We start from the raw sequence: 9861 nt of genomic DNA, 5'->3' as shown, positions 1-9861 counted from the left end.
CACCTGGAAATCTGCTCCCGAGATTTCGCCAGCGAAGTGCGCAGCGTCTTGGCAAGGGTACAGAGTCGCGTCATGAAGATGTCATTTTGATGTGTTATCCTGTGATGGTGTTCTTATTATGTTCATCTGTTGTGAAGGAGAGGAATTGGCCTTTCTGGACTCAAACCCAGGCCTTCTAGAGCTCTGATTGATTCACCCAGGGCTCTAAATTAACACTCGACAACCGGCCAAATGCTGGTGACAATTCTGTTTGACTGGTCGAAAACAAAGCATGCTAGCAAGCAACGTTGACCCATTAGTGAGTGCATGTTTGGCTACTAAGATTAATGCGTACTAGCCATTTTGTTTGGTGGGTGGAAAAAGTTTATTTAGTGCCCCAATAGCCAGACTTATTTGCATGACAGAATGCACTCACAATCCTGCAATGGCGATGGATATTTCAGAAGTAGTTTTGCCCTTGTACAAAAATAGGATGTTTTATAATCTAACCACTCAACTGGTGTAAACTCTTGGGCCTGCTGTGGTTAGAGTGCCCAACCATTATGAGCAAGTGACTATGGAAAGCCTGTTTTCAATGTGGCCTGCAGTCTTTTCACAATTCCAACTAATTTCCCTTTTACACCTACTCTCCAACATTTACGCCACTGTCATAAAAAGGCCATGTCTCCACACACCAACATATCTTGTTGTCATTCTCTTGCCTCACCAGTGCAATGTGAAGTGATAGACATAAAGACATAAATGGCTTTTGAACTTTTTGCTATGCCATTAATGTGTATGAAAGGGCAGCTAGCATTTGTCTACAAGCTGTCACTGAAAATTAAGTTTTAATGGCAGGTGTAGTGAGTGACACACACTTTGTACGGCCTGTTTGCTGAATATATTTGACGGCGCCACAACAGATTTTTGCCCTTTATATTAATGAACAGCATGTGTCAGCATATTGTAGAGAGTAAATTATAAACGATTTATAATGTGCTCTCTACAATACGCAGACACACAGTGTTCATTATAAAACGTTTAACCTGTATACATTGGTTATGGCCCAGGCTCTAATGTCTTGTTTGTTTGTTTTTAAATCGTTTATGGGAATTTTGTGTTTTTATTAGAGAGGATAGCAGAGAGAAGAACAGAAAATAGTTGGGAATGCACAAAGTCAGATTGGGATATGACCCAGTCCGGTTTCTAACCTTTTTGGGTTTGAGCGTATATGCTATGGCGCATCAGTGCAGTGTGCCACTGTGAAACCCACTTGTTTGTTGTTTTACTACATGCTATATCACCTTCTCCTCCAGGCCCACCCCAAGGTCAGCGAGAAGCTGAAGGCTCTCATGGTGGAGTGGAACGATGACTTCCAGAAAGATCCGCAGCTCAGTCTAGTCGGCGCCACCATCAAATCCCTGAAGGAGGAGGGCGTCACCTTCCCCTCAGGGAACTCTCAGGTGGGCTCCCACAGCAGCTGACTGCTGATTGTACATCCTGCCCTCCACATACCGCTAGGCTAGGCTAGGCTAGGCTGTGCTTGGCTGCGATCCCAAATATGTTTTGGCTTCCTTTCCTATACATATGGCAAGGCTGGCTTGCGTTTCTCAACAGCGTCGTTGCTAACCAAGTTAGCAACTTACCTGGTTGCAGTGTAATGTCCCATAGGCAATCTACTAAGTTTCTAAATGGTTAGCAACAATGCTCTCGTGAAACGCCCTGTGCTTAGCTGGAGTCCCAGATATGTTTTTGTTTACAGTGCAGTTCACATGACCCTCTACTTGCTGCTATTTTTTGCTTCCTGTTTCTCCTCGAGGCACCATGTCTGTGGTTACTTTAGCGCTTATATTTGGGTACAGAGAACGAAAACAAAGAATACGATCTCACACATACTATCACATGTGTTTCCTGTGCTTAGAGGAAGTTTCCACAGTAGCTGGAAAGGCTATGGCTTTGGTTTACATTGTTTGAGAAAACTGAAGGGTTAATCTTTTAACCTGCATTGCTTTGAGCACAGGCAGAAAGACGGTTCAGTTTTTAAAACTGAGTTTCAGGGTATTTTCACATATAGTCCCCTTTAAGTGAACCAAACCCGGTCCTCTTTAAACGGACCAAAAAGTGAACAGACAGCAGAAGGACTCCTATTTTTGTTCATACTGAGAGTGTATTACATGAAAAAATGACTGCTCTTTCTGGTCCCCTTTGGCTTTTATGGGGCGTCATTCCTCTTTTTAAACAAAGGGCTCAGTACGGGTCGCTTAAGTTCCGAGGGGTCTTGGTATGCTTTGGAGCATTCACATATTCACAAGAAATGCTGGTCTGAGTTACTGGTCTGAGTTTGAAATGTACCACAATGCACTTAGACACCATAACGTGCTTATATTTTCCTCCTCTAAAAAACATGTACTTCTGTTTCTTGTTCCTTCCAGAGTTCTAGTGCGAAGCCCAGCAGTACCCCCGCTCCCACCAGAGCTGCAGATGATGATGACCTGGCTAAGGGTGAGGAGACCAGTCTCGATGAGAATTGATGCTGTATTATAACACAATGCGGCATGACTGTAGCACTGTGACAAAGATTGTTCCATTTGTTTTTTTTTGTTTGTTTGTTTGTTTTTTAAATCAGAACATTCAAATTGCTTCACTGACACAATACCACGATTGATCTTTTGGAACAGCGCAGTTGTCAGTGTCATTTTTGTTTTTGGCTCTTTAAACAACACGATTTCAGCTAGTTAAAACTGTTTTCAATGCCAGTGTACGTGACGTTCCAAAAAGACAAATTCAACTAATTTTAAGACTAGGTTTAAATGTAATGGTTAAGGTCAAGGATCAGTAAAGGCCTTCATGACACTGCTGCTGGAATGGAACTGCTGGGAGATAAAAAAAAATAAAAAAAACTTGCAAGGCTTTGAGATTTAAAAAAATATTTTATTGTGGAAAGCGTCATTACATTTAACATTTGCTTTCTGGTGTCATCACACATTGGGTGGATTAAAAAATGCGGACTCCCGTCCTCCCTTGCTCACTTGCCTGCTTGTGACTTCATGATGATGTCACTGACGACAGAAAATGTTCAATTTCTTGCAAAAGCGCACTTCTAATGCCATTTTCTCATGTGCAATCGGGATGGTGAAGGAAGAACAGTCCCCCAAAAGTTGTTGTGGCTAGGCTGACCGGGAAATTAAATTGTTTTCTCCATGGAGTTGGGGCGTCAGCAAAGCGTGAGGCCACAAGCACAAGTGGAGGACGGGAGTCTGCATATTGGAATGCACCCATTTCCTTTCTTCCCCCTGTGTGTAAATCAAAAACCTGAGTTGAAGATTTCTCTCTGTCCCCCCCTGCAGCCATTGAGCTGTCACTGCAGGAGCAGAAGCAGCAGGTGGAGACGCGGCCCCTCACCTTCACCGCTGACCCCCCCTACAACGTCAACGGGGGCAAGGAGTCCCGCAAGGTACTCTATTTACCTTGTGGGTGATCGTGTGATTGTGTGTACGTTCGTTTGTGTGTGTGTGCGTGCGTGCGTGCGTGTGTTTGTTTGTTTCTGTCCACCAGAGGGCGGTTGTGCGTGCTCTGAGCACTTTTCTTGTCTTGTAACTTGTATTTTATTATTTATTTACTGTATTTCTTTGTATGTTTATCTGTTAAGGTATTTTTATTTCCTTACTGGGACTGCAGATGAAAATTAGTTAAAGCGATGGTTCGGAGTAGAATCACCCTAATGCCATTTGAACCGTGACACCCATCCACCTTTACACCCGAAGTGTTTTCTGCCGCAGGCTTACATCAACAGAGTTGCCGTGTTATTCGATGTTTATTCCGGTTAGCTTGACTCAAGCGCATATGGATACTGGGCACCGTCTCCAAACTTTCCCCACAAAAATAACATGTCATGACACCAAACTTCTGCAGTAGCACAAATATGGTCTGTACTCACGAAACGAAGCATTTGGAAGTTTGGAAATAGTCCAGGAGTTTATTATTATCAACACAAGCCGAATAGCTTCTCTGCTGCTAAAGCTGCGCCAACGTTACTTCCGTCATCTAAGACAAGCATGTAAGAGTCCTCAACGAAGCTCATAATATGCACAATGAAAAGTGAATTCAGCATCAGTATTGATAACGAAAATCCTTGTCTAATTGATAGTAGGTAAGATTTGAAATATATTTTAAGTATTGCCTTGAAAATATAAGCCTTAATCACAATTCAGTGAAAACTTTTTTAACACTCTCGTCTGGAAGTTTGTTGAAGACTTTTACGGGCTTGTCTCATATGACGGAAGTAACGTTGGCACAGCTTTAGCAGCAGAGAAGCTATTCAGCTTGTGTTGATAATACTAAACTCCTGGACTATTTCCAAACTTCCAAATGCTTCGTTTCGTGAGTACAGACCATATTTGTGCTACTGCAGAAGTTTGGTGTAATGACATGTTATTTTTGTGGGGAAAGTTTGGAGACGGTGCCCAGTATCCATATGCGCTTGAGTCAAGCTAACCGGAATAAACATCGAATAACACGGCAACTCTGTTGATGTAAGTCTGCGGCAGAAAACACTTCGGGTGTAAAGGTGGATGGGTGTCACGGTTCAAATGGCATTAGGGTGATTCTACTCCGAACCATCGCTTTAATTATGCTTTAATTGTTCATTGTCTCTAATCAACTGAAACTGAAACTGCAGGTGCGCGCCCTCTACGACTTTGAGGCGGCGGAGGACAACGAGCTGACCTTCAAGACCGGGGAGCTCATCATCATCCTGGACGACAGGTGACCTGACTGACTTGCACTCTGCACGACCTCTTCCTCACCACAAGCAGATTGCGTGTCGTGCTATAAGCTCATATCGTATTTCACATTCACATACTGTATATTTACCAGCAATTTAACATAATTTCGATTTAAAAAAAGCTCACTGACTACCCTTCTGCTGAACTTCTTTGCCCAATCAAACTGTGTCACTTATTGTAACTCACAGCTTATCCCATCACTTGTTGCAATACACCATTATTTTGAGGGGGGAAACCAAGGTCACCTGACCTAAGCAGGGCTTCTGACAGACCGATGGACGCTGCATGCAAACACAATGATGATCTGCATCTTATACATTTCATGACGTTTGGTGGATAGATATTAGAGAAATTGAATGGAAATTGGCATAAAATACATTGTGATTAACAGTCAGGGAACTCATGAACTTCTGATCCCATTTGTTGATAATGTATGTCGATGTGCAATGTTCCACAGCTGAGATCAACAGTTATGAAACTCCATTGGCTTATCTTCTCCCACTGTTTTACATTGGTGTTGATGTGCAGTGATCCAAACTGGTGGAAGGGGGAGAACCACAGAGGAGTCGGTCTGTTCCCCTCCAACTTCGTCACAACCAACCTCAACGCTGACCCTGAACCAGGTGATGTACAACATCTGATGTTTTTTATTACCATTGTTATGATGGTTTGTTATTATCATTGTGATTATTTTAAATAAAGCAGAACTTCGTCTATGTACATTATAGTTTTGTAGGGTCTGTATGTTATAAATGACCTCCTCACTGGCTTTAAGAGGGGTTGGTACTCATGTTGACATGTAGCACTTGTGCGATATAAGAGGCTGTGGAGTGTGTGTATGCAACTACGTGTGTGTGTGTGTGTGTGTGTGTGTGTGTGTGTGTGTGTGTGTGTGTGTGTGTGTGTGTGTTAATGGTGTGTCTGGTTTGTGTCTGCAGTGGCGTATGTGGAGAGTGCGGCGGCAGCAGCTGAGGAGCCCAGTGTGGAGATCAGAGCAGAGCCAGAGCCCGTCTTTATAGACGAGGTGAGGACACACACACACACACACGCACGCACGCACGCACGCACGCACGCACGCACGCACGCACGCACGCACGCACGCACGCACGCACGCACACACACACACACACACACACACACACACACACACACACACACACACACACACATTTTGACTGCAAACCTATACTTAATACTTAGCTATAAGTAAAGTATTCATGAAAAGATTCAATTTGTGAATGGGCATTTTGAAAATAAACAACTAAAACTACATACTCTACCTCTCACTACCATTCATCTAAAGCAGACCAATAAGTGACTGAATGTCATCCGGATGTTACAGTACACATACAGATGGTGTAACTTCAATCTGCTCATTACCGTGCCGGGCCGCGACAGCGTACCGTGATCATTACACCCTGTGGCCATTCGGAATGCGGGGGGCAGTATAGCACCGCTTTTGCAGAGCAGCGTCTGCCTGTGTCTATGGTCTGTTTGTGCTTCCGTCCTTGCCCGTCCCCCAGTTTTAGTAGTAGTAGAAATACAGTCAGCAAATTGCATGTTTTATTTAGCATTGGGCATTTGATAGGGCATTTGATAATAACACAAGTGTGAGCCCTAAACAAGACCACAACCACAATAACCCAATTTAGGACCATAGGCCTATTCAACCGTTTCCACAACCTCACTGATCACAGTTGCTTCATCTGTAATGCCAGGGCTAAGAATAACGAAAATAGCAAAACAGAGTAGGCTAATAAACCGTAATGGAGAGACTGAGGAGACATGAAATCAAGCGGCGGAGTTCGGACCATTTTGAGTGGACCGATGTCGCTTGCTTTGTGTAGCCCTATCAAGCAAGCCTGTCTGTCTCATTTGTGCGATGAGCACAAAAACACAAATTGAACCACTCGTATAGTGTGAGTCAAACAGACATGAACAACATTGTAGCCTAATGAAGTAGTGCCCCGTCATGTCAGCATGAGAGAGGTGATTTTACATTTGGCGACGACATTCCGTCTTTAAAACTGGCGCATGCCGCTTCCCCTATTGCAGGTTATTACCTGATCTACACTGTCGTTACCACAAAAAACAAGGTAGCACAACTTAATACTATTACTAGCCTATATATCTGGTAGCCTAAATAGTAGGTTGAAGACGGGGGTATTATTGGTGCACTGGGTTTTTTTTTGCGAAGCAGAGTAATCTGCTTCAGTGTAGCTCATTGTATGTTGATCCCTCCCTCAGTTTTAGGCTACAAGTGGAAAGAGTCAGCCAATTGCGCACGTAACATTGGGTATTTGATAATAACACAAGCGTGATCCCTAAACAAGACCGCCAGTCGACGGTGTTTTGTTTTCATTATTCTGTCCTGCATTCACCGTCTCAATTCCGCTCCTAACTTATAGGCTAAGTGATGTCTGTTAATTATTTCTGCACTACCTATTCAAGTCAGGAACGGATATCCTCAGGATAGCCTACGGACTAATAGGTTGAAGACGTTTTTTTTGTATTGGTGCTTGTGAACATTTCATCCTTTCAATGCGCTGTTGTGCGCGATCGACGGGATTCCGGTTAACTGGGGATGTGATGCACACATGACAATACATCTGTTACACCAGGTGTGGCTAATCATCTGTGATTAGGACTGCAAATTCAGTTGCTTCGGTGGAGATGCGAACCAACAGTAGGCTATGACTGGGGAACTATGACTCCTTCGGAGGCTGGATAACCTGTCGCGCCACGACATGTCACAAAAGGCTGTGCAGTCCCGTGCACTGCACTGCACTGCTGTAACCCACCCATCCCCCACAGACAAACATTCATGTTCTGAAAAGTTCAACACGTTCTGAACATTTTAGCCGCTTTGCATTAAGTTTTCGAGCAGACACTTGTCCACGGTGACGCAACATCGAAAGTGAAACGCAGAGACTGTTCACAAATAACTGAATAAAGATTTCATTAAAAAAAAAAACCACAGCATTTCTATGAAAATGTGCTGGGTGACCACACTGCCTATGCCTATCCAGATGCACGTATAGCAACAATGAGAAAGAGAGGGAGAGACGGAGAGAGAGAGAGCGATTAGCGCGTATCTCTCTGTGTGTGTGTGTGTGTGTGTGTGTGTGTGTGTGTGTGTGTGTGTGTGTGTGTGTGTGTGTGTGTGTGTGTGTGTGTGTGTGTGTGTGTGTGTGTGTGTCGGGGAACATTTGAAGTGAAAAAAAACACCCTCCCCCACTTCAGCATCAGATGTTGGTGGTCTACAAGTCAATAGGCTATGTTTACCCGACTATCTTGTAGCCCAGTCATGAAGTTCATAAAGCCATCGGTAGCCTATAGGCCAAGATATCCAAAATCCCTCCGCAAATTTCTGCATTGCCTGAGTTCATAGGCTAAAACAACTTTATTTAGGCCTAACTTATTTAGCTTACTTTATTAGCCTTATTTAGGCCTATTATCGTATTTAGGCTTTAACGTGGGCCTATTTTACAAAATATCGAAAGAAGGAAAAGACACGACAGACAAGTTGAGGCTTACTGATCGTAGCCTATTACAGCAAATCGAACATGCGCTTTATGAACACACTAGCCTGAGGGCAAACATCTTCTTGGCACTATTGAGATAACCAGGCCATGCCATGAATTCAACTACCTGGGCCCACACTAAAATACTGACAGACTACAATTGCTTGGATCTTCAGTGGGTTTCGTGGGTCCGGGGGGATGGGTGGTGATGGCACGCTTGATGTATTTTTCCCCACCCCATGCATGCACGCGGACACACAGGGTCGGGACATTCACCCAATGAATGACTGAGTGCGGCTAAATATGCCTGTTGCATATCGTAGCCTAATTATTCACACATCACGTCAAGTCACAAATTAGTAGTCTCTTGCAGTTGACCTATGCCAAATTAACGTCCTCCCTGTAAGGCTGCACTAATTCAAACAGGTAGAGGAGTCGGCTTAGCCTATAGCCAAAGTCTATAAAATGTAGCCTATTTTTTGTAATTTCCAATTATCTAGGCTATGTTTACGATAATGATTTGTTGCGCTACGACGGTGCTCAAGACAAGTTGGAACATAGTCATCTCAAGTGCTCCCATTTTATTTTGATCCTGCTTTAAGTCAATGGGCGAGAGGGACGGATGAAACGGGTGTTTCATTCGTCCCGACAGTGTCTACTGACACTAAAATCCCTTTTGCCTGTAAACCTGACAACTTTGACTTTTCATACTTTCGGATATGTTAAAGTTTTCGAGTAAATCGCAGTGTTTCATTCGTCCCGAGTTTCATGAGTCCCTGCTCTCCCCTACTGCCTAAACTGTTACAGTTTAAATGCGTCCTCTCCAAACTGTGTGTGTGTGTGTGTGTGTGTGTGTGTGTGTGTGTGTGTGTGTGTGTGTGTGTGTGTGTGTGTGTGTGTGTGTGTGTGTGTGTGTGTGTGTGTGTGTGTGTGTGTGTGTGTGTGTGTGTGTGTGTGTGTGTGTGTGTGTGTGTGGGCGAGAGAGGGAGAGAGAGAGAGCGAGGGAGAGAGGCGCTTAATTCCCCGCAGAAAGAGCAAGGCGATGTCTCCAAATATTAGACAAATGCATCTTATTTTAGTTAAGTAGACATCAGGGATGTATTTTGCTTAATAGCAACGCCGACCTGATTGGTTCATATTGCTCTGAATAGCCACAGAAGGCTAGGCTATATTTTAATGGGTTTACGCGCGCGAGGTCATCTAACTGTGGTCTCAGTCGCCAGGTGCTATTATGAGAGGAAAACTATAGCACGTTGGCAAACATTAAAGTCAGTTTAAGCCATGCATATGATGAACCAGTTTTCTTGTTTGAAAAAACACACTTCCCGGTGCATGCATTTCTGACTGACCCAGATGAAATCGCATGAGGAACTCCATGATTATGAGATGACATTGCATAGGCCTATATTTCCCAGCATATATCCCCCCCCCCCCTCTCTCTCTCTCTCTCTCTCTCCAAACCCAGTTGTACTTGGACTCACTTTTAACACCGCTGGCCTTGAATCGCAGCACACATTGCAGTGAGCCGTGCCGTGTGCGAGTGCTGAGCAACTTCACCCCTAACGTTTAACCTA

At 43.9% G+C, this 9861-nt stretch overlaps 1 protein-coding gene across 2 annotated transcripts in view; it reads left to right on the top strand.

Annotated features, from left to right (window-relative positions):
- stam2 (signal transducing adaptor molecule (SH3 domain and ITAM motif) 2) overlaps positions 1-9861 on the top strand; it is a 29231-nt gene that overhangs the window by 5353 nt on the left and 14017 nt on the right. For both annotated transcript variants that reach the window (XM_063214189.1, XM_063214188.1), the window contains exons 4-10: positions 1-57; positions 1296-1442; positions 2412-2481; positions 3327-3433; positions 4658-4743; positions 5292-5386; positions 5702-5787. The exon at positions 1-57 is cut by the window's left edge and continues 39 nt beyond it. In XM_063214189.1, the coding sequence (XP_063070259.1) occupies positions 1-57; positions 1296-1442; positions 2412-2481; positions 3327-3433; positions 4658-4743; positions 5292-5386; positions 5702-5787 (648 nt within the window). The remainder of the gene's footprint in view (positions 58-1295; positions 1443-2411; positions 2482-3326; positions 3434-4657; positions 4744-5291; positions 5387-5701; positions 5788-9861) is intronic.

This window comes from Engraulis encrasicolus, chromosome 13 (genome assembly GCF_034702125.1).
Source record: "Engraulis encrasicolus isolate BLACKSEA-1 chromosome 13, IST_EnEncr_1.0, whole genome shotgun sequence".
NCBI lineage: Eukaryota > Metazoa > Chordata > Actinopteri > Clupeiformes > Engraulidae > Engraulis > Engraulis encrasicolus.
Note: the sequence above shows the minus strand (reverse complement) of the source record. Positions and strands in the feature narration are given on the sequence as shown.